This window comes from Canis lupus, chromosome 15, assembly GCF_048164855.1.
Source record: "Canis lupus baileyi chromosome 15, mCanLup2.hap1, whole genome shotgun sequence".
In the NCBI taxonomy this organism is placed as follows: Eukaryota; Metazoa; Chordata; class Mammalia; order Carnivora; family Canidae; genus Canis; species Canis lupus.
The window spans coordinates 16,811,489-16,839,290 of NC_132852.1; the positions used below are offsets into that span (position 1 = coordinate 16,811,489).

The following is a 27,802-nucleotide window of genomic DNA, read 5'->3' on the forward strand; positions in this document are numbered from 1 at the left end:
ACTAGCTTTTAAAAAGAAAATGGTTCTTCTTAACAGGATAGCTCTTGTGTTTTTGTCAACTGGACGGGTCAAGTAGCAACTGCAACACTAGACAATTCTGTGCTGCATGTTTCATACGTAGCAATGGACACCCAGAGTACTTCAGAATTGGGGAATCAGGAGAGTAGGATATCTAGAAGTAATGGAAAACATAAAATGGCTAAAGGAGAAGGTCAAAGGCATTTAACCTGAACAAGATCAGGATGACTGTCTTAATTTTTTGTTTATAGAAGGGTGTCATTGAAGAACGGATTAAATTAACCTGTGTGGTTCCATTAGGCAGGTCTAGGTAGATGCTACCATGAAAAAAATAAAACTATTCTAACCCTTAGAAAGGACCAGAAAAAAATTGGGCCTTGTCACAAGGTAGTGGGCTCTTTGTCACTATAAATATCTTAGGAAAAGGGAAACAACTTGTCAGGAACATCCTAGAGGGATGGAGTTGTAGGTTGTGGTTGTTGCATGGATGTCCCACCTCAGGAGGGATGACCTCTAAGTTCTCTTCCAGCTTCCAGAGTCTGCATTTTTTTTTCCTTAAAGATTTAATTAGTAGAGGCTGAATTTCCAAGACTGCCCATCTTATGGTGTGGCATTATTAACGATAATTCATTATCGTTATGATGATATTATGTCACTAGAGGTACTTCCTCTTGAAACACCTATGTTCATTTAAATTAGGACTCTTGGGATCCCTGGGTGGCGCAGCGGTTTGGAGCCTGCCTTTGGCCTAGGGCGCGATCCTGGAGACCCAGGATCAAATCCCACATCGGGCTCCCGGTGCATGGAGCCTGCTTCTCCCTCTGCCTGTGTCTCTGCCTCTCTCTCTCTCTCTCTCTCTGTGACTATCATGAATAAATAAATAAAATCTTTAAAAAAAAAAATTAGGACTCTTTTTGTCCTTCTTATAATTGCTATCATTATTCCACAATTTTAACAAAATTTGTTATCAAATTGAGTAAACCGAGTAAATAATATGAACACAAATAAACACATAACTGAGACATAAAATAAGGGGCACCTGGGTAGCTCAGTTGGTTAAGCATCTGATTCTTGATTTTAACTCAGGTCATGATCTCAGGGTCCAGAGATGAAGCCTCATGTCAGGCTCAGCACTCAGAGTGGAGTCTGCTTATCCCTCCTCTCTTTCTCTTTTTTCATTAATAAATAAAATCTTTAAGAAAATAAGATTATATAAAGATAACGAAAGTGGGTTTTCTCCTGTTCTAATTTCAATGGGCACATGGCATTTTTGTTAGCTACCTGGTATCTTTGTTAATCTGTTTTTATTAAAATCTTTTTTGTAATGCTCAGAAAATGTAACACAAAACCTTATCTCCTAAGATCTGGAATTCAGGGTCAGGATAATAGAAAGAAAATCTAAACATATGCTAAGTAACTTACATATTTTGCATAGATTGAGATGGAGCCGAGAGTATAGGTTGAGATATTTCACTTCTCTGACATAGAAATCTTTTATCAGATTTAGACCAATTTTTCCTTCTTCCAAATGGCAAACAAGTCTGAGGATAAAGGTCCATTTTAATGGACCTTTTCTTCACTTAGGGTATGTGGTGCTATGAATAACAAACAGTCATAATTTCCTTAGGATGACAAAGGACAAGTCACTTGAGTGTCATGTCATTTGCTGAGGACTGTCTCCCCTCTGTGAGTTCACAGGTTGCCACATGAACATTTTCCAGCACCTGGCATTTTCGGATGTGGACGTTGCCAGAGTTGTCACCCCAGATGCTTTTGTGTGCCAAACCATTTGCACCTACCATCCCAACTGCCTCTTCTTTACATTCTACACAAAGGCGTGGCATCTAGAACCGCAAAGGTGAGTAAGAACGTGTGACATTGGCTACGATCCTGTCATCACTGTAATTTTATAGTTTGGGTTTTTGAAAACCTTTGTTCATTTCCTCAGAGCACTTGAAGCCAGGGCTTAAGTAGGTAGTTTCCTGCCAGGTGTACATTAGTTAAGAGCTTAGCCAACTTGTCCACCTACCTTCTCTTCCTGAAACATAGCATTGGATCCATGGAACAATGGCCGTGGAAGAAAAGAATCAGATGCCTTTCTTACTGATCTAAATGTTTTCTCTTATTAACTTGAAGTAAAAACCACTCACTGACAGCATATCCATTAATATTGTCTCTAATTCCTGCCTCAGAAACTAGAGCCCTGTTTATCCCGATTGACCTCTTTACCCTCAGATAATCTATTCTTTTCTTTCTGTACAAAAGTGGAGCCAAGGGATGAGTGTATAGTTAATACAATAGCATCAGCCACAGAAACGCCTAGAATTTGGTGTTGGCTCTTTCTTCTTTTTCATTTTCCCTTTTTTGCTTTCTTTTCAATGAGAAGGTGGAACTTTACCATTCTTCTCTCTCTAGGTTATCTGTGCCTATCAGTTTTCCTTAGACAGAGATGTGGCTTGGTTTACATTTAATCTCTGTGATTTATTAGAGAGAATCCTGTGGTCTGCTTTACTTTCTTTCTTTCTTTTTTTTTTTCTGTCTGCTTTACTTTCAAAAGAGTTTCTCAGAGGAATAAAATTTGCAGAGGTGATTTTCAAAACATGAAGAGCTTTTGTGTTTGCCTTTAACACAGCTTTGTTTCTCTCTTTTGCTTTTTTTTTTTTTTTAATAGAAATGTTTGCTTTCTTAAGACTTCCAAAAGCGGGACACCAAGTTCACCCACTTCTCAGAAAAATGCCATGTCCGGATACAGCCTTTTAACCTGCAAGAAAGCTTTGCCTGGTAATGTAATTCAATAATAATAGCACATAAAATGTGATACACTTCATGATCTTCTAACAAGTAATAGCGAAGAAACAAACCCCAGTACCAAAACCTCGGATAAATGTGGTTTATAGCTGTTTTCATTTTGTATCTTTTTATGTCTCTAATTCACACAGAGCCGTGTCATTCCAAAATTTACTCAGGAGTGGATTTTGAAGGGGACGAACTGAATGTGACCTTTGCTGAAGGAGTGAATGCTTGCCAAGAGACTTGTACCAAGATGATTCGCTGTCAGTTTTTTACTTACTCTTTACGCCCAGAAGACTGTAGAGGAGAGAAGTTAGTGAACATTTATTTTTCAAAGACAATTGCATGAGTTATGCCCTTCTCTGAAAGTTTAATCTTTCTCCTGATCATTTTATCTAGGTGCAAGTGTTCCTTACGATTATCTTTGGATGGTTCCCCAACTGGGATGACATATGGGACACGAGTGAGCTCTGGTTATTCTTTGAGGTTGTGTAAAAGTGGGGACAATTCTGGTGAGTGAGCCTCACTTTTTCATGGAACTGTAAAGGGATTCCTGTGTTGTTTTGATCGATTGCTTAGTTTCAGATAGCAGAATTATGTATTTTGTTTTCCTTGGCTGAGAAGAACTCTGAGTCGCCTCTAATGCTAACCATTAACTTTAAGACTCTCTTTTTAGTCTGCACAACAAAAACGAGCACACGCATTGTTGGAGGAACCAACTCTTCTTGGGGAGAGTGGCCCTGGCAGGTCAGCCTGCAAGTGAAGCTGAGAGCTCAGAGCCACTTGTGTGGAGGGTCAATCATTGGACGCCAGTGGGTCCTCACTGCTGCCCATTGCTTTGATGAGTAAGTACGGCGTGTGTCTTATCCAGAGTCTTGACCTGCCTTTTTGTTTGGAAGAATCTATGATAAGTTTCTTGAACATCATGTCAGTGTGTTCATCAAAGTTTATTCTTTAATAAAAGACTTTTTTTTTAAGGCAGATATAATAAAAGGCATTTTAAAGCAGGGCTGATATTCAAAATGTTGAACAGCTAGTGAGGCTTCTCTGAGCACTGACTGATCTGACCCATCAGAACACAGTGCGGCCTGTTTGCAGGGCTGGCAATCCCAGGGCGCTATCACTCCTACTTTAAAGAATAAGAAAAAATGCCCCACCTGCTTCCACCTCCATCCACGACTCCCCAAATGTATTTTTCAAAGACTTAATTTTCCAGGCCCATAGACCTTTTGCTTTCAGCTCTTTGATTCACAAATGTACTCAATAATAGAGTGAAAACAAAAATGGGAGGTGGTTATATATTTCAGTGAATAAAATCTGGTAAAATATTTCTACTTTATAAGGAAAATTGTACATGTGGCAGGGTTTTAAAGTTTTAAAACACTTAGACCTTGTACCTGAATGGGGCTTGAGTCACAGCTCTGTCACTTATTAGAGGCATGAGTGACCTTGGGCGATTTGTAAATCTCTCTTTATTTTCCTGTCTGCAAAATAGGAACAATAATATCTAATTGTAAGGTTATTAGAAGGGTTACGTGATACACTTAAAAGTCCTTAGCACTATACCTAGAACATAAAATCACTGCCCCCCCCCAATAAGCTATGATTAAATAAGAAATGTAAAAATGGACAAAGCATAGGAATAGCAAGAAATACAAATAGCCCTAAAATAAAAGATACTTGGTCTCTCTCAGGAGGTATTTTGTTTTCAAAGAATTCTCCCTCTTGCTCTGACTAAGAGGGTAGGTCCCTGGTTGCCATGTGTCAGGATTGAGGATCTGGCTGCTGACTATACCAGAGTCAATGGTACTGCTGAGCAGAGCAAGGCTCCTTCATGGTTGCCACATAGCAGCATGGGACTCCAGGTAGTGGCTCTGCTACACATGGCATTGCTAAAGGGGAATCCTATTGACTTGGAAGGAAAGACCCTGTGAAGGGGAAATAGTAGGTCCTCCCTTTTCACAAAATGCACTCCAATTTAGGACCAAGAATTTTCATCCTTTTTTTCCCCCCAGCTTTACCGAGATATAATTGATATATGACATTGTGTAAGTTTAAGGTGTAATGTAATGATTTCACATATGCATGCATTGCAAAATGATTACCCTAATAAGGTTAGTTAAGACATCTGCACATCCATCACTACACATAATTACTTTTTTGTGGGTAGTGAAAATTTTCAAGATTCGCACTCTTAGCAACTTTCAATGTTTCAAGTATTGTTAACTGCAGTCACCATGCTGTACATTAAGTCTCCAGAACCCATTTATAACTAGAAGTTTGTACCCTTTACTCCTTCCTGCCGTGACACTCCCCTGCAACCACCAATCTGTTCTCTGCATCTATGAGTTAAGTTTTTTTTAGGTTCCACATATGGATGAAAACATATAGCATCTGTCTTTCTCTGACTTATTTCATTTAGCATAATACCCTCAAGTCCCATCCACATTGTTGCAAATTGCAGGATTTCCTTCATTTCTATGGCTGAATAATATTCCATTGTATGTGCACATACACAGACATGCTTATATGCATATGTATAATACATGTATGCATATGTATATATTATATATGTGTATATACACAGACACTGTATATATTATACCACATTTTTTAAATCATTCATCTATTAATGAACTTAGGTTGTCTCCATGTCCTGGCTATTACAAATAATGCTGCTGTGAACATGGAAGGGCAGATAACTCTCAAGGTAGTCTTCTCATTTTCTTTGAATATATACCCAGAAGCGGAATGGCTGAATCTTAAGGTAGTTCCATTTTTAAATTTTTGAAGAACCTCCATATTGTTTTCCACAGTGGCTGCACCAATTTATATTAAGAATTTTCATTCTTGAAGGCTCAGTGTTGTTGAGTTTGTAAGAGATAATGTACACGGAAACACTGATTTTATTGAAAGAAGATCACTTGTGCCCTTATTTGTATGATTTTCTCTAGAGTTTTATGCAAATATTATCTAGCATTTCTCCATGATGATAAAAATGTCCAAATCTTTACAAAAGATAAGACTTTGTTTTAGGTCTTAATTTTAGATTTACTTTGTATTCATATTTTAAAAAATTAATTTAGGGGTGCCAGAGTGGCTCAGTTGGTTGAGCAACTGACTGTGGCTCAGGTCATGATCTCAGGGTCCTGGGATTCAGTCTCACGGCAGGCTCCACGCTTAGCGGGGAGTCTACTTGTCTCTCTATCCCTCCCCACACTCATGCTCTCTCAAATAAATAAATAAAATCCTTTAAAAAAGAGTTAATTTAAATTTTCACACTTCTGAAACTATCGATATTTTATTATTTATATTTATTTTTATATTCTATTATATTCTGATTTTGTTCTTTGGCCATGCCATGAGGTGAGCTTTATTTTCATTAATGACACAAATAATTTTCTAGAACAGGCCAAGGCAAACTGGAGAATTAGTAGTTCTGGTGGGGGTCCTCTGAGGACCCCACAGTCTGGGTGCATCCGCTCAGGGTGCCGGGTCACTCAGGTTAGTTCTGAGTCATTAGTAGCTATTAGTTCGGGTCATTAGTAGTTCTGGTGGGGGGGTCCTCTGAGAGTCACATAGGCTGGGTGTATCTGCTCATGGCTCAGCCTGTCACTCAGGTCCATCTTGCAGGTGGCTCTTCATGTCAGGCCTGGGCTGTCTCTAAGATGATGGGGGTAGGGAATCCTTCAGGTTCTTAGGAACCTTCTTCACTCCTCCTTTCCTGCTCAGTGGTCTCTGGTGAGTAGGTGTTCTCCTGTGTCTCTGTTGTCCTCAGCCTGGCCCTACAGAAGCAGGTGATCCCCGGCTTGTCTGCTACTGTCTGGAACCACCCTGGAGTTCCTCTCAGAGCCCCATGCCTGATGCTCCCACTTGCCTTGCTGCAGCCAGAGGCCTAGAAAGATGACTTTTGAGTATCACTGAAGCCTCCCAATTTTGCCCAGTGAGGGGGGCGTGTGTACGATCAGTCTGACAAGTTCATGGAAGCGATTGCTTTCAGGTTTGCTGAACTGAGCAGGATTTCCCCACAATAAACTATGAGTCTCTCCCAGACAGTTTCTCTCAGATTTGGGACAGCAATGCTCTTGCATTTTTACTTACAGTAATGAAATAACTACATAAATGCACATGTTCAATGTTTTTAACTAAATCTTCAGAGATTCGGTGCTGCTGCTGGTAGTGATGACATGTTGCCAGGAAGCGAAATTAGGTAAGTAAAAATATGCCATTTGCAGTATTTTCTTCCCAGCCCAAAGCACCAATTTCAAAAGGTAAAATTGAAAGGAAAAAGGGCCAAAAACAAAGGCTGTCTTTCTGGTTTCAAATGAGTCTTTATTTTTCCCTCCTAGACTCTCCTTGCCAGATGTTTGGCGCATTTATAGTGGCATTTTAAATCTGTCAGAGATTACAAAAGAAACACCTTTCTCGCAAATAAAAGAGATTATCATTCACCAAAATTACAAAATCACAGACGGTGGTAGTTACGATATTGCCTTAATAAAACTTGAGGCTCCTTTGAATTATACAGGTATGTAGCATATTTAAGGAGAAGCTATTCAGCTGAGTTCAGCAGCTTTAAATTTTCACATCAATTTGAGCAAAAGGGTAGAATCTGGAGAGATTGTCTTTAGTTTCTGGTTGATGGAGTTGGGAGCGAGTTGAGGAATTGCCAAGGGAGACAACACCTGTGACTTGGATAAATCTCTTCTATTTAAGGGATAAGAAGTAGAAATTGGTCTCTTCAGGTAGGAATCCAGGTGCATATGCATTATTGAAATAATACACATGGGAAATGTCTTGGCTGTTTAGGAAGCATGGCTCCCTTTGGCAAGAGTAGCACGATGACTGTGGCTTTGGGCATGTTAGGAATATATGAAGACTAGTAGGGCCAGATGCTAATTCCCAGGTCTAACTTGAGTGGAAGGAAGCTCTGGGAAGCTGGTAGTGTGGTGGTGGGAAGTGTGGCCTCCGTGGCACAATGCTCCACAGTTGGTGAATACCCTCTGTGTCCAGGAATGATTACGTGACCTTGGTCAAGTTGCTTTTACCTCTTTGTACCTCGAATTTCTGCATCTGTAAAATGAGCATGATAGTCACCTGTTGGTGTGTCATAAAAATTGCTAATTAGTAAGTTAAAGCACGTAAAATAGTGCTTCAAACAGTGGAGACACTGTTATTACTATTGAAAGTAACATACACAGAGTAAAATACTTCTAAATGCTTTTGACAGAAATACGTGTTCTGAGTTTAAGATTTAATTGAGAAAATTTGGCACCAAAAATGTCATGTGAAAATGAGTCTGATAATGAGAAATTTTCTTGAATCATTGGCCTTAGCAATCAAATAGAAAGCAAAAGGGTCATTTTTTCATGGTAGTACGCTAGAGAAAGAGAATATGGAAAAAGGAAGTTGTGTATTTTTACAGTCAATACCTATAACTTTGTTTAATCAAACTCTAATCTAAAAATTACCTTTCAGAATTCCAAAAACCAATATGCCTCCCTTCCAAAGATGATACAAATACAACTTATACTAATTGCTGGGTAACTGGATGGGGCTTCACAAAAGAAAGAGGTACAGCATGATATATTTTTTTAAGATTTTATTTATTTATTCATGAGAGACACACAGGGAGAGAGAGAGGCAGAGACACAGGCAGAGGGAGAAGCGGGCTGCATGCCGAGAGCCCCATGTGGGAATTCGATCCCAGGAATCCAGGATCATTCCCCGAGCCTAAGGCAGATGCTCAACTGCTGAGCCACCCAGGCGTCCCCAGCATGATATTTTAAATGTTGTTCTTAAAACAAGTCTTTTACCTTAAGGTACACAGAGTGAATCAGTTTAACTGGCCTCTGTCTGAAATTTTATCCAAACTCATCACCATTCCAATCTATTCATTCTCAAATATTTACTCACTGATTCTTGAGAAGATGTATTTTTCTTTGGATCTGGAAAAATTTATGAGGTAACCTCTTAAGAATCTTACTTAATAATAAAGGTCACTTGTTTGACTATGGGATAAAGGATTTGTCCCATATGGGGCTAATAAGACCACTCAAGCCTATCCTGTCCTCACTACTAATAGTGTTTCCATCTCTCAGTGCCATTATTTTGCCTTTATACTAAGGGTCAGGAGTAGAGGCAGGCACACCATCTTTTTCTGGAAGGCTCTAAATGTTTTTTGTGTTGTTATTGTTGTTTCATGCATCCTTCCTGTAATCTGATGAAGCCTATGAGCCACTTTTGTAATGGTGCTTTTATTTTTTTATTTTTTAAAAGATTTTATTTATTTATTCATAAGAGACACATAGAGAGAGGCAGATACATAGGCAGAGGGAGAAGCAGGCTCCCCACGGGGAACCCCATGTGGGACTCGATCTCAGGACTTCAGGATCATGACCTGAGCCAAAGGCAGACCCTCAACCATTGAGCCACCCAGGCACCCCTGCCGTGGTGCTTTTAAATACTTAAAAAGCACATATAGACATATGAAGGAAACAAGTGAAATTGCAATAGAGTTATCAAAATACTTTCAAAAAGATGCAATACGGGAATGCATGAGTTTCTTTAATATATTAAATAGTAAGTTTTTCAAGTAACTACCATAATATCAGCCACAGCTGTCACATGAAACTATCACAAGTGTGATGAAAAATATCTGTGCTCTTGACTAATGGCAAAGCCATCCTACTAACACTCCCATTTTTATTGCCTGCACTCATAGCTGAAGGTAGTGTTAGACTTCAGTTGGAGATTGGTGAAAATAAGGATGTATTTTCCTATCCAAGTGTATAGAGCAAGTGAATTCTTTCTGTGGACGCCAGTTTAAGAAGCCCTGCTCACGGGTAGTTGGTGTTTTTAAATTGTCCTTGGATTTCCCATGAAACAGACTTTTCTCGCTTTCCAAAGTTTTGTTCTTGATAGACACTATAGGAATAAAATTTGCACATTCTTTACATATTTAAACTCATCAAGATCTTTCCTTCTTTCCTGACTTAGTCCTTTATTCAGTGAATTCAAATTTTCTAAATGTTTGACTGGTACCTTAAGGCAGAAAGAAATTTTAAGAGTAACCTTAACTAAGAAAGGAGAGCTCCCAACATATGTTCCAGGGGAACCTGGACACGGGCAGAAATGTAATTATTTGTGAATAAATCGTTCTTCGTGGAAAATATTTGCATAGTTAAAAAACAAAATACTCTTCTGAGCATATGGTGAGTTCCCCCCCCAACATCACATGTTTTTAAATGATCATGTTGAATATATAAAACAAAAACTGAAAGATAAGAATTTCCAGCTTTGGGGTTGGAGGTGATAAGAGGGAATTTCTGAGAGATTTCTATTGGGATGAGAGGTTGGCAGGGAATCTGGTCAGCCTTGGGGTGCTGGGGTTGTCCTAACATTGACATCAGAGGCCAGTACATGGAGCTCTCTGTTTATCAATTTCTTTTTGCTTTTCTCTCTGTGTGTCTCTCTGTTGGTGTGATTAACTCTACTTTTTCACCCTTTACTATTTTTACCTAAAGAAATTACCTAAATGAAAGGTTCATAACACTGATTTGCTTTAAGACATTAGTAGTTTCAGACTCATCGTATTTCCTCCTTCTGAAGTTTTATATTGATTACCTCACAGGGGAAATCCAAAATAGCCTACAAAAGGCAAATATTCCTTTGGTACCAAATGAAGAATGCCAGAAAAAATATAGAGATTATGAAGTAAACAAACAGATGATCTGTGCTGGCTATAAAGAAGGAGGGAAAGATGCCTGCAAGGTAATACACTCAGTGATGAAAAAAAAACACACAGTAGTCTACTTGAGAAAAATCAACTACAAAATATATTCTCCATAGTACATTTCATTGTATTTTTCTTTAAAAAATTGGAGCCAAATAATCTGACAATTTCAAAAGTAACCTTTGATGAACTGAATATATATGTGTGTGTGTGTGTGTGTGTGTGTGTGTAAATGTTTATTCTATTATAATCTGTGCAGAGGCATACTATATATAAGGGAGCACCATGGTACATAAAATAGCTGTACTAAAATATTAGAGCATTAGATTTACTTGACATTGAGATTCTGATATCAACATGTCCTTTTTGGAATAAATAGAAAATGCAACCATACGTATTGAATTCACTTATTTTCGTCACATCCAGAGGAATGAGGAAGGCAAGATACCCAAAGAACTATAAGGAACTGTATGTACGTGTTGTGTGTGGTGTGACTACAGAATTTTAAAGGCACAACTGTCATACTTTGTATTATTTCATTTTTCCACTCACTGTGACACAGGGAGATTCAGGTGGTCCCTTAGTTTGTAAACACAACGGAAACTGGCATTTGGTGGGCATCACCAGTTGGGGTGAAGGCTGTGGCCGCAGAGAACAACCAGGTGTCTACACCAAAGTGGCTGAGTATGTGGACTGGATTTTAGAGAAAACACAGGTTGGTGATGGGCACGCCGGTCTTGGATGAAGTCACCAGTGCGAAGAAGCTTTCTAGAGATGGGAAAGAGCCCGGGTTGTAGCATGAATTTTACAACCTGGGTCCAGCTCAAATGCTAAGCCTTGGAATCTTCGTCTGCAAAATTGTGGAGAATAGTATCTGCTTCATGTCCTTGTCATAAGGGTAAAAGGAGACAGTGCACACAAAGCTGCTGAGGAAAATGTTGTGCAGAGGCAGGCTGTCAGCCTCCAGTAAAAATGCTAATAATGGAAGATAACAAGTGAACATTTCCGCAATTATTTGTTGCAAAATAAAATGGCAAAAGAATGTGACTCAAAAGTGTGTTCTTCTGATTGTGAGACAGAATGAAAGGTAAGTAACTCCAGATTCTAGCACCGTGCTTGTGCTGGCCTCGCTCTTCTCTGACTGCCTCCTCTGGATCTCGATATATATCTTAGGGACAGTAATCTCTTCTCTTTTCGTCGCCTGCATGGTCATCAAAACCTACCACTGCCTGCCTCACTTGGGGCAAAGAGCCAGTAAGCTTGGGTCTTGTTCTGCCAACTGTAGAATATTAACTTTTCCAAGAAAGAGATGTGTTTTCTGAACCTTGGAGAATAGTGGTGCACCTTTTGATTTGGGCCTCCTACCTTGTTAGCTGGCGTTGGCACAAGGCCCCTGGCTGGGTGTGCAGGAGAGGTCTGCGGGGCTGCAGCTCCTGCCATAGGCACACCACACAGCCTTCATGGAGGGCAAGGAGTCTGCTCTGTGGGGTGCAGGAGGGGGTGCCAGTGCATACTGGGTTCTGCAGTAGTAATTCAAGAAGCATTGGTTCTAAAGTATTGCAAAAATTCAGTCTTGTAAATTTGTGGTCGTAGAAAAATGATCCAAATCCGTGTAGAACTCAAACTCCAAACTTGTTAGTGATTACTATAACTGATATCAGCTGTTTGGATTGAGTTCGGTTAAACTGACTTGACATTTACAGAGAGCTGACCATCTACAAAATATTGTGTAAAATAAGTAGAAAAAATAGAAGAGCGAAGCTTCTGAATGATGTTTTTTCCCTTTCACACTCAAAGACACACTAAGTGGTAGAAAGGGCTAAATGTGGGGAGTGAGCTGAAGGAAAGCCATGAAGTCTGAGTTATTCATGCCCCACAATAGGAAACAGAAAGAAATACTCTAGATTTTATAAAACCTGGCTGGTTTCCATGAGATAATTTTTTTTTTAATTTTTATCTATTTACGATAGTCACAGAGAGAGAGAGAGAGGCAGAGACACAGGCAGAGGGAGAAGCAGGCCCCATGCACCAGGAGCCCGACGTGGGACTCGATCCCAGGTCTCCAGGATCGCGCCCCGGGCCAAAGGCAGGCACCAAACCGCTGCGCCACCCAGGGATCCCTCCATGAGATAATTAAAAATAAATACAATTCCAACTTTTACTTTGGCATGCAATAAAGATAGTGGTCCTTGTTCTGTATGGGTATGATTTTATCTTTAAAAGGTAGACAAGTGCTTGCTATGAGAATCTTTTCTCTCTGGCTTTTAGAATGAATTCAAATGGGTCTTTGAACAGGACTTTGGAATGCTTGCTGGGCAACCACTAGTCAGGGAATGACCTCATTTGGGCAAAACCAGGAGGAGAGTTTTGAAATGTGGAATTCCCCTGGGGTATGAATGATTATTTTAAAGTTGCAGATCAGGGCCGGGTCCTGGCATGGTCTCAGCTACTCACCATGTTTTCATGTACAGGGGTGATCAGAGGAGGAGCTTCATGGGACTAAGAAATTGGGAGAGGCTAAGAAGGCCAGGGGTTGAGATGACTTCACCCTCATGAAGAAGAGTGAGGAGGAGGCGTGGGTCACTGGCCAAGCCATCCAGGAGAGGGTGGTGGCAGTACCAGGCCTGAAGCTAGCATTCTTCTTCCCTGTGACAGCAGCCTATGTGCATGGGGAACACACACCACAGGTTAGCCCAGGGCTCCAACGTCCTTCTCGTTCCTCACCAAGGTGTGTGAGACCTCTCATCTGAATTTAAAACTTTTAATTATTGTTTACCTTTATCTCCTCCCTAAATCATGAGCAACTTTGAAGGAGGCTCCCTTTCATTCATATCACATACAAATGGGCATTCGGTGAATGTCTAATGAATGAATGCATCTTTATTCTGAAGATGAGGAAGTGGAGACTTGAAGGGGAACAAAGATTAGCTCAAGGTCACTGGCAAGGACAGAGAGAGCTAGACTGAGCATGCCATTCATATATCCCGGATCGTGTCTCTAGTCCCGATTGTGTTGCTTCATTCTATGAGAAGAATAAAAGGTGACAGGAGCATTTATAAACATCATTTGTTATTTTCATTATCATCTCAAACAGTGGCTCTCAACTGGGTACAAGCCCCACTCAGGGGACATTTGGCAAACTCTAGAGACATTTTTGGTTGTCACACCAGGGCAAGGGGGGTATATCTGGTGGATAGAAGCCAGAGATGTTGCTAACCATCCTGCAGGGCACAGGACAGTCCCTCGAGACAAAGGATAATATGGTCCAAGTATCAATAATGGCAGTGTTGAGAAACCCCGACTGAAGGCCAGTATTAACTCCTTATAATGAAAAAGGGATATTTCTGGAACAGCAAGAATGGAGTTGTAGGACATGGGAGGCTACGCCCTTTTCAAAGCAAATCTTGATGAGAGACAGGGGAGCTCCAAGAACAAGTTGACTGTGGCTGTGACCGAGAGGAGGGTCTCCACCTGCAACACACCTATGATTTTCTTTGTCCCAATATTTCTAAGTTCTGACTTGCACTTAGGTCTCTCTAGACTAAGTTCTGGATTCTTCCTAGGATTTTGTCTAGTAATTCCCCATTTCCATTATCCTTCAAAAAGATTTTGTTTCACTTATGGAAGGGGTTTTTACCTTTAAGATAAAAGTAGTTGACTTTGGAATTCTAATGCAGTGACATTAATTGAAAAAAATGTCTTTAGAACATTTACTGTCAGTTTGAAAGGAAGGTCTATTTAATCCCAAAGAATTTCTATGCAAGTAAGACTTTTATTCTGCTTTTATTTGAATGGACAAAAATATTTCAGAATTTTTTATTTCAAAGGCTTTAGAGGTTTCACTAACTAGCTAAACCAAACTTAGGAAGATATTATCTGGTTTCCCAATGAAGTATTGCTGTCATTAGAGTCTTTCTGTTTCTCTGAATAGGGCTGGAAGGTTATCATTATAGTCTTTTTATTGGAGCTTTAGGGTAGAGATGGGGTTTCATGGAATGAACAATACAGGGATGTAAGGACCTTATATAACTCCATGTATCAGTTTTCCATGAAAACCCATCTTGGCATAAATTTGCTATTCTGTGCTTGAGCTTCATAAATAGCAGCACATCATAAATATGTGTTCCCCTTTTTATAGCTGGAATGTACTTAATTTTAAATGGGAAACTCAAGAAAGCAACTACAGACTCTTTACACCAAGATAGGTCACACAATCTTGGCAATAGATGAATTAAAATGATCCGAAGAACTGCCTTCCAGATGGAATGTCACACAATCCTCGGCACTTTGCATAAAGCACTCCTCTGAGTCCAAATCCCCCTTATAATTTTCAGCCCTCTGTGACACAACGCTGGCTTCTATCTTCTTTTCAAAAAGTCAAAAAAAAAAAAAAAAAAAAAAAAAAAAAAAAAAAAAAACCAAAAAGTCTCCAATGAGGCTCTATGGGGCTAAGCTTCTAATCTATCTTACTTCACTAACTATACTCTCACTGTCTCCTTCACAAAGTTCTCTTTCACTGCAGTTCGATTTCTGCAAATTTCAAAAGTGGTGTCCAGTGTTCCTACAGTTGAGTCAGCTTTCTACCTAGGCACTTGGCCACGAAAGCCTATGTATTCCATACATTCATTCATTCATTCATTGAGAGTGCATGTGAAGGGGGGAGGGGCAGAGGGAGAGGGGGAATCTTAGGCTCCACACCCAGCAGGGAGCCCCTCGAGGGGTTCAGTCTCACAGCATGGAGATCACCACCTGAGCCGAAATCAAGAGTGGGTCACTTAACTGGCTGAACCACTCAGGCACCCCAACACACTTTCAGAAGTAAGTCAGTCGGAGAAGGACAAACATTATATGTTCTCATTCATTTGGGGAATATAAATAATAGTGAAAGGGAATATAAGGGAAGGGAGAAGAAATGTGTGGGAAATATCAGAAAGGGAGACAGAACGTAAAGACTGCTAACTCTGGGAAACGAACTAGGGGTGGTAGAAGGGGAGGAGGGCGGGGGGTGGGAGTGAATGGGTGACGGGCACTGGGGGTTATTCTGTATGTTAGTAAATTGAACACCAATAAAAAATAAATTAAAAAAAAAAAGAAACCGTTCAGATACCATCAACCTTGTCACAATAGACATAAAATGAAATTGTCTTGTTTCTGCCTCCAAATATTGAGAGGCTCAAAGTAACTGGTGGCATTTTCTAAGTCCAAAAGATCACGCTCAGATCAGCACAGTGTCCCTGAACAAAGTATACTATTTCCTCTGATACCAGTAACTTCAACAAGATCTCAAATGGGGGCAAACCCCTAATTTTATTTCTTCTTTCATCTTCAGAATTTTTAAAAACAATTATGAGCTCCATTTATAAATGTGAAATCTTATTTTGCTTCTCTTTGGAAAACAGAAGTCTTCTCTGAACCATAAGATCATCTTTCTCTTAAATTTATTTGTTTGTTTATGCTAAAATTTATATAAATGGGACATATTAAAATGTTTTTTTAAAAAAAGATTTTACTTATTTATTTGAGAGAGAAGGCAGGTGCACGCAAGCAGGGGAGAGGGGCAGAGGGAGAGGGAAAAGCAGACTCCCGTCCTGCACAGGGAACCCAGCTTGGGGCTCAATCCCAGGACCGGGGGACCATGACCTGAGCTGAAGGCAGACGCTTAACTGATTGAGCCACCCAGGCACCCCTAAAAAGGGTTTTTAAATTTTTAAAAAATTTCTTTAGGCTTCCAAGAGATCACATAGAAATCCTTAAGGCTAGTTATTATCTAATATTATAAATGAGGAACCTGAAGCTCAGAGAGATAAAGCAACTTGACCAAGGACCCACAGGTAGCTAGCTGGCTTACAGAGCAGAAGGATGGTTTCTGCCCAAGTGCCATGACTAGCAAGCTAATGAATAGTAATAGAGGACATGCCTCATCCATGGCTTCTGTAGAGCTCTTGGCCGGTCTTTCAAGGTCAATGGGAAGGTGCTTAACAAATACAATCAAGTGAAACCCAGAGAAGTGTTTTGCAAGCTTTCCTATGAACTGTACCAGGTCCTATCACTAGGAGGCGCCCTCCAAGACAAAGAAAATTGATTTTTTTTGATTGCTTGTCCTGCAAAAGCTAGACATGTGACTTCCTAGCTCTCCTTTTGTCTCAGGGCACCAACATCTAAAAAGAGATACGAAAGTCCCATATTTTTTTCAAAAAGGAAAAAAAAAGTTAGACTTTCAATGTGTGTGAGTGTAATAAATAAGAGCTTAGTTTCTTAGAACCATATCAACATAGGCCTCCAACAGGTGAGGCTGCTATACTGCTCATCAATAAGTCCATCAGACCTTGTTTTCTTTGTAAAAGGTGAGGCTCAGGTTAGGCCAGATTTAATAATTAACCGCTGATAGTTGAACGTGTGGTTAAGGGCTGCTTTGGCAAGTAGGCACACAGGCAAACCCAAGTTCCACTGTGCGTGTCATTTTTTTGGAATACACAGTAAAACAAGACAAAAAGATTTTAATGTATTGAGAAAGCAAGCAGCTCGACCAAGGTGCATTTTTGATAATGCCGAGATTTTAAGGGCTTTCGCAGACATGCTCCACAAAGAGACAATGTTACATAACATTGGGAACGGGTAAAAGTAAATATTAAATTGAGCGTTACCTGAACAAGTTCATTTAGAAGAGGATGAAGACCATTTGGGAAGAAGAAAAACACTCTTACTAAGAATGCGGCAAACAAGCAAACAAAATGTTTTCAGGTACGATTTCAAAAACTCTTAAGATTTCTCTCCAGCAATGATTCCTTGAAGTGACTTTTTTTTTTTATGACAGAGACTTTACAAACTTTTAAAATAGAGAATGATTGATTGATAAAAATTTGTCCGACTTGATATTCTAGAAGCTTTTATCTATAACCAAGTTGAGAGAAGATGCAGAATGAAAGAAGACTAGTAATTTGTAATCAATGACAAGTAGTTTATGAATTAAAGAGATTTTCAAAATCAATACTAAAAAACAAGTCTTGATTTTTCTCACTGATAGTTTTTCATAGAGCCGTTAATTCAATGCTTTGGGGGGATAAGCAGATTTATTGGCCACCAAGGTGGCCTATGAATATATTTCCAGCAGAATCTTTAAAATGGGGAACTTCATGAGTATAAAATCATTTATTTAGAGCTCCTCGACAGGTATGGAGAGACTTCAGAGATGGAAAGAAAGGAAGCAGTTTGGAAGAGAAAACAAGTGGAAAAATTGGAGTGGGGGAGGGGTCAGATGAGGGCAATGAGAAATATCTAGTTAATGGTGAACTGCAGGCAGCGGGGACGCAGAGATAAGGGGTGTCATTTCTCCTGTCAGGTTCTGGGTTCTTCAGGAAGGTGTTGAACACTACACACAACCATGCTGAGGAGTGTCCTAGGATTTGGGGAAGGTACAATTCAGCATGATGATAAGAACCCCGCAAACACTATGGAATGAACCACTCCCCTCCCTCCCTATTTCTTGTGAACCCTGATGTCAGCAAACTAATTGTAAATTCACGTTCTGTGTTCTAAACACATGCACGTTTTTCTCTTTGTAGGATGATTGTACTATATCAAATGGTACATTTCATTTTATTTGCTTCAGTTTCTGGTGGTAAGTAGAGTTGAATCTTAGGTATGAATTAGAAATAGTTTGCTTGGTTCCCTGACTTGAAGACAAGAAAACAAAAGAGCTTAAGGCCAGAGACAGAAATCATCCCAGGGTCCCACGCCATCTACTCCAGGGAAGGATGTAATGAGTTTATTTTTCACTTAAGGCTCCAGGGATTTTCAAAGCAGGGATGGCAATTAAGGTGCAGAATTGTTCATAATAGTAGCAATTGAGGTCTATATGTTTATCCACGTTCTTACCTATATTTACATCCAAATATACATCTATCATTACTAGTTTGGTGGTAATTAGTACTTTGCTTTGCACTAAGGTGGGATTTCTGTGGACAGTGGGAGTATTTTGAGTGCAAATAGATTATTCACTAATGGGGGCGGCCTTACAGCTCCGTTGGAAGCAACACAGAGCTTGGAAAAAGGAGGCAGTCTTCTGATAACTTCCAGGTCATTCTTGGGTAGCTGCCAGTTTTGGAGAAAATTATGCTATATGCAAAGGTTGTAGTTGGGTAATTTAGAAGTGTATGTGGTGGGTTTTGAGCCAAGTCTGTGGCAGGGACCCTTGACCCCTTTTTCCCACAGATCCCTTTAGGCATAAAGTAAAAATACACAGGATTACCAAGAAAATCAATTATATTGCAATACAGTTAGTTAAAATGTAAACACACACACACACACACGCACACACACACACACACACAAAACAACCCTGATATAAAAATAGATGCTTCTTATTAACACATGATAGAACAGAAGAAGACTTAGGTCTAAAAGTGCAGAGTAATGATTACCACCAAATCAGTGATGAGTGATAATGGTATTTTAAGATGTCTGCAGCTCTAGTGTTTTCTTTTTAAATCTGTAATTTTATAATGAAAAAGTTGCAGATACTATGAACACTAGGTGGTTTGTTACTTACATTAACAATAGGCTATGCCACCTATTATTCTTACTGTAATAAGAATTTGAATTATGTTTTATCCTTCCCAAAGTATTTCATTTTTAGTACATATGTATATATACATTTTAGGTAGATAGATAGAATGTATATGTTATATATATGAAAGATATTAAGACTTTGGGCCATATGATCGTACTTCTTAATAGGAATATATCAAGATTAAAAGCTACAGCCCTTTATTCAGTGACTAATAATGACCTAAAGAGCCACAATCTGGAATATTAGATATCTCTTTATAGAAACAGAAAAAAATTAATTTTATGCAATTTAGCCTTAAAAGAAAAAACACAAACCTGTGTATGGGTTCAGTTGGAATGGGATTCAGTTATTTTTCTGAGAGTCTAAAGTTCCTGTTACTAACCTGGCACATTTTAAATAGTGACGTGATACAGTATACCACACCCAGGGCCATCAGACCCTACTGAAAAATGATCACTCTGGATCCTTTGCTTCGTATAAACATAGAGTTTCAACATATGAACAGTAGGGAGAGGGAAAAGTAGGTGGTCCATTCCAGACTTCAATGCAACCCTAAAGAACATCTTTTGCCAATAAAGCTTTGTGAAATTATTCAGTTACCCACAAAGCATCCGTGTCTCCAAGACAATCACCCATCAGCACAATTCCATGGAGGCTAATGGGCCATTTCATGATTTCCTTTTCTGTCCGAGGCTGCTTATCCAATACACTAACATAAAAGTATTGATTGCTCTGATTTCGACGTTCAGGCATATTTTCTGTTAAGTAGATCTACTTTGCTTGTCTTTGTGAGATTATTGTCTAATTGGATATGTGAAACTAAAATCCAAAATAAGACCTTCCATGTATTACATCACAGGCTGTATAACTGAGCTGTTGGCAGATACCTGCTTTCAAGGAGGAGACATCACTACCGTTTTTACGCCAAGTGCCAAGCACTGCCAGCTTGTCTGCACCCACCACCCACGCTGTTTGCTCTTCACCTTCATGGCTGAATCGCCATCTCAAGATCCTACCAAATGGTAAATGTTTGCATTTCTACATAGATAGAGGAAATAGTCTTTACATGAGGATTATTTACCAATAAACATTCATATAAATATAAAATATGAGGTTAACAGTTAGAAAACATATTGTCCTTCAATTAAAATATTAAATATTACAGAAAAAAAAAGATAGTGTTTAGGCAGATCAGGAAAGATCAAGCATGCCTCTCAGTGTAGACTTTCCAATTTCTCTGTGGTCTAGATTTTAATGATACACTTTCTCTCCTATTTCTCTCCACTTTTATGCCTCTTAATCATTTTGTTCTTTGCTTTTTGATTGATTATTGATATTGGATATTATTTAAACCAGTGCATTTCTTTCAATTATTTTCTTAGGAAATACATATTTATAAAGGTAGTTTCAGAGAATAGTACAGTGATCCCCTGTCACCACCAAGACTTTTGCCGTTTGTTCTTTATCTATTTAACCATTTGAATTAATTTGGAGACATGGTAACACTTCACCCCTAAATATTTCTGCATACATTTTCCTACACAAAAGACATAAAATTTTAACAAGAATCCCTTTATATCATCTCAATTGTAGCCCAAATATAATTTATAGCTATTAACTGGAATCTTCTCCAGATTCACAAATTGCATTTAGTGAGTTTTGTGTCTATAGTTATATTTAAAAAAAAATTTAGGGCATTCCATCCATTGCTTTTGTTTCCATATTGAACTTGAAAATTCAGTAACAAAACTTTACTACAGAATTAAGTTATCAATATCTTTGTATATCATTGCTACATTCATAGAAATTTACACAGTACCCAAAACGTATAAAATAATTATTCTAGAATAATTATTCTGTATTCTATCTACAGCAGGGCTTAGCAAATGTTTTTTTGACAAGGCAGGGCATAAATATTTTAGGCTTTAAAGATCCAGAAGCAAAATCAAGGATATTACTTAAGTATTTATATAACCATTTATATAACCATTTAAAAATATAGAACCCATTCTCAGCTCATGGACCATAAAAACAGGCAGAGGGTTGTTTGATCAACAGTCCATAGCTTATCTGTTCCTGTTTCCGGTTAGTGGGGAATACCATATGTGATCTTTTAAGAGTAGGGATGTTGGAATGAGAGACAAACTCACAGTTTTGCTGAGAAAGTATTTGTTTTGGCATGAGATAGAGGAGCTTGCTTCTTTCTCCTTGACTTTCTATGTGCTGGCTTTTAAGATTTATTATTTTAAAACATAAGTTCTCATGCAGTTATTTATTTATTTATTTATTTATTTATTTATTTATTTATTTATTTATTTATTTATTTATTTATTTTAAAAAACAGGTTTACTTGTATCCTGAAAGACAGTGTAACAGAAACATTGCCAAGGGTGAATATGACAGGAGCCATTTCTGGATATTCTTTCAAGCAATGCCCACACCAAATAAGTGGTAAGATGTCTTATTAGGATTCATAAGTACTAGTTGCTGTGATATATACATATAGTTACATCACATATGGTGTTATAACTATAAAATAAAACCCTGCTATATGGTCATAAAGTCTCCTGATGAAGTTCCTTCAGTGTAGAGTAAAAACTAGCATGCATGCATCCCACCCACCCCCGTCCCATTCATTAAAATTTTTGCAATAGTTGGACATTCTCCAACTATTACTACCTTCTCACCATTCCTTTATTGTTTTATTCTCCTTTCCAGCTTAAAGTTTTATATAAAAGTCCTTGTTAAACATATTACTTCAAATCAAAAGAGCAGCTGTAAAGGTTGACATGACACTTGTCTTAATTGTGAAAAGATTCTTGAAAAGGTTAATGAATCAGTCAATGAAATTGCAGAGAGCAGGAAGGCCAGGGCAGAAAACTGAAGCAAGAATTTATAAATCTATATTGTTGTGATATAAGAGGGACATTGGCATTCGTTTAGTGCTTCTATGTGAGAGTAGATTAAGCAAATTAAGATGAAAACAAAGGACTTCTGAGGAAAAGTGGCTGTAGGTGTCAGAAGAGAAAGTCAGGAGGGATAGTTCCTAAGGTTCCAGTTGCCCCTGGAGTCTGGAAGATCCTTGCATGTTCTGCTTTTATTTACAGCTTGCAACAGAAATGTATATGTGGATCTGGTCATGAAGGGCATGAACTATAATGGCTCCATCGCCAGGAATGTTCAGGAATGCCAAGAGAGGTGCACAAACAGTGTGCACTGTCACTTTTTTACATATGCAACAAGCCAGTTTCCAAGCGCAGAGCATCGGTAAGTGAGTCATAGGCTGAGCCTAAGGACAGTAAGGAGATTGTTACAATATTGGATGGAAAATAAAAGTTATCTTCAGCTTGATGCCAACATTTATTCTTAGCCCCTCAATGACATTTCTATAACAAGCATAGTGCTGGTAGTTTTCTTCATAGAAAGTGCATTTAAAGCCCAACTTGCATGTATTTCTCTTCTGGTAAGGAGTCCTTTCTGGTAAGGAGTCTGTTTTAAGATAAGTTCCTTATCTAAGACAAAATAACTGAAGCTCATGTGAAGTGTTTTAAAAATCTTCCCCGATCCCAGATTTTGAAATATTCCAGAGATAAACATGTAGGAGTAGAAAATGACCTGATCTCTAAGGATGAATATGTGTTCTCTTAAAAAAAAATAGGGAAAATATCACTGAATTTTATATTTAGAAATATTTGTGATATTTTAGAGTTGTATAGTAAATTATACTTATCTAGGATCCACCCACCCCAAAACAAGAGAGAGAGAGAGAGAGAGAGGAAAAATAAGTTCAAACGATTAGTTTTTGGGTTTACCTTTGGGCTTTAACATTCTACTCTCCACATTCACAACAAGGACGTGAATGCAAAGCAGATGAAGCATCAGAAATTCATTTCAAAAACAACAATGATACAAGAAAACCCTCAAATTAATAAGCAAGGTTTCATAGTTTGTATTTAGCTTAGTTCATACTGTATCTTTTCACGTATTTTACATCTAAGACTTAATATGGATAGCAAGCTAGGAACCTGGGAGTTGCTGGGCATTATAAAAAAGTTTAAACTGATACAATTGGGAAGGGCTTGAGAATTCATTACTTCCTACCTGCTACTCTTCAGGCCACCATCCCTTCAAAGCTGTCCTTTTAGTGGTGAAAAATAAAGTTGAAAAAAACAAGGACTCAAGTCCAACTGTCTAGCCTTTCTCAGATCCATGCTTTCCAGAGTGATTTCTTAGCTGTAATATCCAGGAGTCTCTAAATTGGACTTTCTTATCATCTTATGTTTTTTCCTACTTGTATTTAGAAGACTAAAACATTTTCCACTTTTGTTTTTATTCAGTAATGTTTGTCTACTGAAATACACAGAAATGGGGACCCCAACCAGAATCACAAAGCTCAGTATGGTGGTGTCTGGATTTTCATTGAAATCCTGTGCGCTTTCTAATCTGGGTAACTATTATTTACTTAGTGAGATGGGCTAGCCGTTAAATAGTAGGTGCTGACAGTATGTATGATGGGTCTAACTTAGGAGCCCAATATGTGCTCACTGATGAAGTGGACCAGTGATTTTTTATCTTCTTCATGTGAAAATTCACTATGTCCTAAATAATCAGAGCTACATTTGTATTTAAAATAATCACTTCATATTGTCTAACTTAAAAAAAATTAAAGTCCTTCAGGTAAACATTTAAAAATTTGTTATTAAGACTTTAATTCTTTAGAGCAATTTTAAGGTTGCTGCAAAATTGAGGGGAAAGTATAGATGTCCCATACACCACTGCCAGGACACATGCACAGACTCCCTCATTATCAACATCCCTCACCAGTGGTACATTTGTTACCATTGATTAATGTGCACCGACACATCATGATCCCCTCAAGCCAACAGTTTATACTCTCATTCACCCTTGGTGTTCTATATTCTATGGGTTTGGACAAATGTATAATGACATTTGCATCCCTCCCTCACCCCACAATGAACCTTTTTATATGGAATTTACAAATACTGTGACTGGGATTTTACCAATGATATTAGTGAATTGATTTCTTAAGCATGGTTTCTTCTGTTGTGCAGCTTGTATTAGGGACATTTTCCCCAGCACGGTGTTTGCAGACAATAACATTGACAGCGTCATGGCTCCAGATGCCTTTGTCTGTCGCCGCATTTGTACTCACCATCCCAGCTGCTTATTTTTTACCTTCTTTTCTCAAGAATGGCCAAAGGAATCTGAAAGGTAAGGAGTTAATAACAGCTGATCCAAATCCATCATTAAAAATTCTGAGCTACTGGGGCACCTGGATGGCTCAATTGGTTAAGGGTCTGCCTTCGGCTCAGGTCATGATCTCGGGGTCCTGGGATTGAGTCCCACATCGGGCTCCCTGCATCCTTCATGTAGCAGGGAGGCTGCTTCTCCCTCTCCCTCTCCCTCTGCCTCTCCATCTCTTTGTACCCTCTGGTTTTCTTTCTCTGGTGCTCGCTCGCTCTCTTTCTCTGTCAAATAAATAAATAAATAAATAAACAAATAAATATAAATAAATAAATAAATAAATAAATAAATTCTTTAAAAAAATTCTGAGCCACTAAACCTTTAATCTAAATGTCTGTATAGGATAGATCAAAGCTGCGAAGAATTTCTAGCTCCACTCTCTTTCTATTCCCCACTTAATGGCCACAAATCTCATGTTAGCAAGGACTCTTGTTTTCTTTAGCTGAGGTAGGGCCCTGCCTTCAGCAAGGAGAAAGTTGCTTAGTTCTGAACAGAATGAAGAAAATATGGATGACCATTTGGAGGCAACTTAGTCCAACACCCAGTTTGAGGTCATTGAACCCTGAGCAGAAAGAGCTGAGAATATTAGTGAAATATCAAATCCAAAGTGAAGAGAAGGGGAAATGAAGGCCTCCATTAATGGAATTGGGGGTAAATGTGGACAGAGGTTTGAACTGAGATGCTGCTCCCTACTGATGGGTATTAATATAGGAAACCATAATAAAAGCATAGGAAATTTCTTTGATCATTAAAGGGATATCTGTTGGGGTTGCTGCCCTGCATTAATAAGACTCATTTAAAAAAACTTAAGATTAAATTGGCTTCAAAATCTAGCTTCTCTATATCATCTGAGTCAGAATTGTCAGAATCCCTGATAACTGCCTGACTTGGCTGCCCACATAGGGAATGTGTCCCCAAGAACAGTCCATCCAAGGTAAGCCCTCAAGCTCCTTGTCCGTCAAGCAAGTCTGATTTTCCATGGAGTGACTCTCAGAAGTACTAAGTCCATCACATGAAAATATATGTGTTGCTTTCATGTAGTCAACAATATAATATAATTTATTTGGTGCCTACTGTATACCAGGCCCTCTTCTAAGCACCAGGGATACCATTAGTGAACTAAAGAGAGAAGAACTCTACCCTACTTGGACCAGAGTGGAAGTGACAGAGAAGTAATCAGATTGGAATTAATTGTCCATATAGGGAAAATAAGATTTGGTGATGAATTTGATGTCTATCCAGAGGAAAGAGTCAGTGATAGATCTTAGACTTTTGGCCCAAGGAATTGAAAGGATAAAAAAGACCCATGACTGGGATACAGATTTCATGAGGAACAGTTTTCAAGAGGGGAGCCTCATAAACATCCAGAGAGAAGGGTTGAATTGGCAGTTGGGAAGAGAAATCTGGAACTAAGCAGAGAGGTTTATGTTCTAGATCTGTGTTTGGGTGTCACCAGCATACAGCTGGGAATTAGAGTGACTGAACCTGGGTGAGACCATCAAAGGACCAGATGCAGAGAAGAAAGTAGCTTCAAAGATTGAGCCTTGGGACATTATAAATGTCACAGATTAGAAAGATGGCTTTGTACTGTTGGGTTAATCATTGTTCTGTTTCTTTTTTATTCCTTTAATAAAATTCCCTATTGACACCTACACAAGTAGTAAAACATTGGATCCTCAATATGATGATGAATGAGAGAAGATGGTGAATGTGACAAGCCAAGACTTGGCTTTTTTAAATTAATTAAAATTAAATAGAACTATGTATTCATTTCTTCAGTTGTATTAACCACATTTCAAGTGCTCATGAGTCACATGGGGGTAGTGGCTATTGAATTTGGGTGGCACAGACATGGACTCATTTCTATCATTGCAGAAAATTCTGTTGGACAGCACTGCTCTAGACTGGGATTTGGGGCTAAGTAGGAAAAGTTAACTTCCTTCCAGGACAATGTTGCCTGTGTAGAGCCTGTGTTGGGTTTGATTTATCCCTGTCTAAACCAGGGGTAAATCTGCCATCCAGAGTTGCCCAGCAATTTCTCTGTAGCATGAAAATCATGGAATCTTTGAGACAGGCCAGGAGTGTTGAAAGAGAGGAGGTAAGGGAGGAAGATACTAGGAACACTGACCATAGAACCAGCTCAGAAGATTTTGTATGGAGGCAAGGGGTTTCTTGGTTTTGAAGATTTGTCTACAACCTATGGATCATGGGGTCTGATTCAGTGATTTATGAGGAGTGCTTGCAACATGAGAAACTGTTCCCTATTCAATACCAGCATGAGTTGCCTTTTTTGAAAAAGAAAGATTTTATTTATTTATTCATGAGAGACACAGAGAGAAGCAGAGAGACATGAGCAGAGGGAGAAGCAGGCTCCCTGTGGGGAGTCCAATGTGGGACTTGATCCTGGGATCCTGAGATCACAAACTGAGCCAGAGGCAGATGCTGAACCACCAACCACCCCCCTCCCCCCCGGGGTACCCCATGAATTGCCTTTTGTATGTGCTGCAAAAATGGTTCTTTTTGTTGATATGTTTTACATGATAAATTTACATCCTCCCCATTCTTTGTTTTGTTTTGTTTTTATGGTTAGAAATCTTTGTCTCCTGAAAACATCTGAAAGCGGATTACCAAGCACACGCATTAAAAAGCACAAAGCTCTCTCTGGTTTTAGTCTGCAGAGCTGCAGGCACAGCGTCCCAGGTAAAGAGCGGCCGCGCTTTCTCCTGGTGGAGATGGGCCACCCGCGGTTGACAAGCGCTGAGGTCTTGGGTCTCACATGTGACCTGTGTTTTGCTGCCTAGTGTTTTGTCACTCTTCCTTTTACCACAACACGGATTTCTTGGGAGAGGAACTGGACATTGTTGATGTGAAGGGTCATGAAGCCTGCCAGAAAATGTGTACCGATGCCATCCGCTGCCAATTTTTTACCTATTCCCCTTCTCCGGAATCTTGCCACGGAGGGAAGTAAGACATATGAAGCCTCACCTGGATGCTCCTGCCCCGTCTCTTGAGGGGTGCATTATGTTTATACTATTGTGTTTCCAACCTGCAGGGGTAAATGTTACTTAAAACTTTCTTCAAATGGATCTCCAACTAAAATACTTCATGGGAGAGGAGGCATCTCTGGATATACACTGAGGTTATGTAAAATGGATAATGGTGAGTCTAATGTTACCTGGAAAAAAATCCATCTGAAGGGGTTATTCTACCCCAAATATATCATGACTGAGACAGTCAATAATAGCCACAAGGAAGAGAAAATTGGTACGGTAATGAGCTTGGATGCAATTTTCTGTTATTTTTGCTCCTGTTACCCAAGCTGACCATGTTTTCGGGGTGAATATTGAGCCTTAACTAAACTCTGCATTGCCTAGTATTGTATGAATATGTGTTTTAAGTTGACACATTTATATAACTGGTATTTC

General features: G+C 39.0%; 1 protein-coding gene across 7 annotated transcripts in view; it reads left to right on the forward strand.

The window, feature by feature from the left end:
• Window positions 1-27,802, forward strand: part of LOC140604687 (coagulation factor XI) — a 53,806-nt gene that overhangs the window by 19,062 nt on the left and 6,942 nt on the right. For 2 of the 7 annotated variants that reach the window (XM_072776066.1, XM_072776067.1), the window contains exons 7-20: window positions 1,717-1,876; window positions 2,690-2,799; window positions 2,958-3,120; window positions 3,208-3,320; window positions 3,485-3,653; window positions 18,106-18,161; window positions 19,972-20,134; window positions 21,457-21,563; window positions 22,220-22,379; window positions 23,450-23,559; window positions 24,185-24,344; window positions 26,968-27,077; window positions 27,179-27,341; window positions 27,430-27,536. In XM_072776066.1, coding sequence (XP_072632167.1) covers window positions 1,717-1,876; window positions 2,690-2,799; window positions 2,958-3,120; window positions 3,208-3,320; window positions 3,485-3,653; window positions 18,106-18,161; window positions 19,972-20,134; window positions 21,457-21,563; window positions 22,220-22,379; window positions 23,450-23,559; window positions 24,185-24,344; window positions 26,968-27,077; window positions 27,179-27,341; window positions 27,430-27,536 — 1,851 coding nt within the window. Of the gene's footprint in view, window positions 1-1,244; window positions 1,303-1,716; window positions 1,877-2,689; window positions 2,800-2,957; window positions 3,121-3,207; window positions 3,321-3,484; window positions 3,654-7,157; window positions 7,337-8,286; window positions 8,383-10,441; window positions 10,582-11,105; window positions 11,631-16,952; window positions 17,285-18,105; window positions 18,162-19,971; window positions 20,135-21,456; window positions 21,564-22,219; window positions 22,380-23,449; window positions 23,560-24,184; window positions 24,345-26,967; window positions 27,078-27,178; window positions 27,342-27,429; window positions 27,537-27,802 lie in introns of those variants that run through there. The other 5 variants (XM_072776068.1, XM_072776072.1, XM_072776070.1 and 2 more) reach the window with 5 other exon arrangements.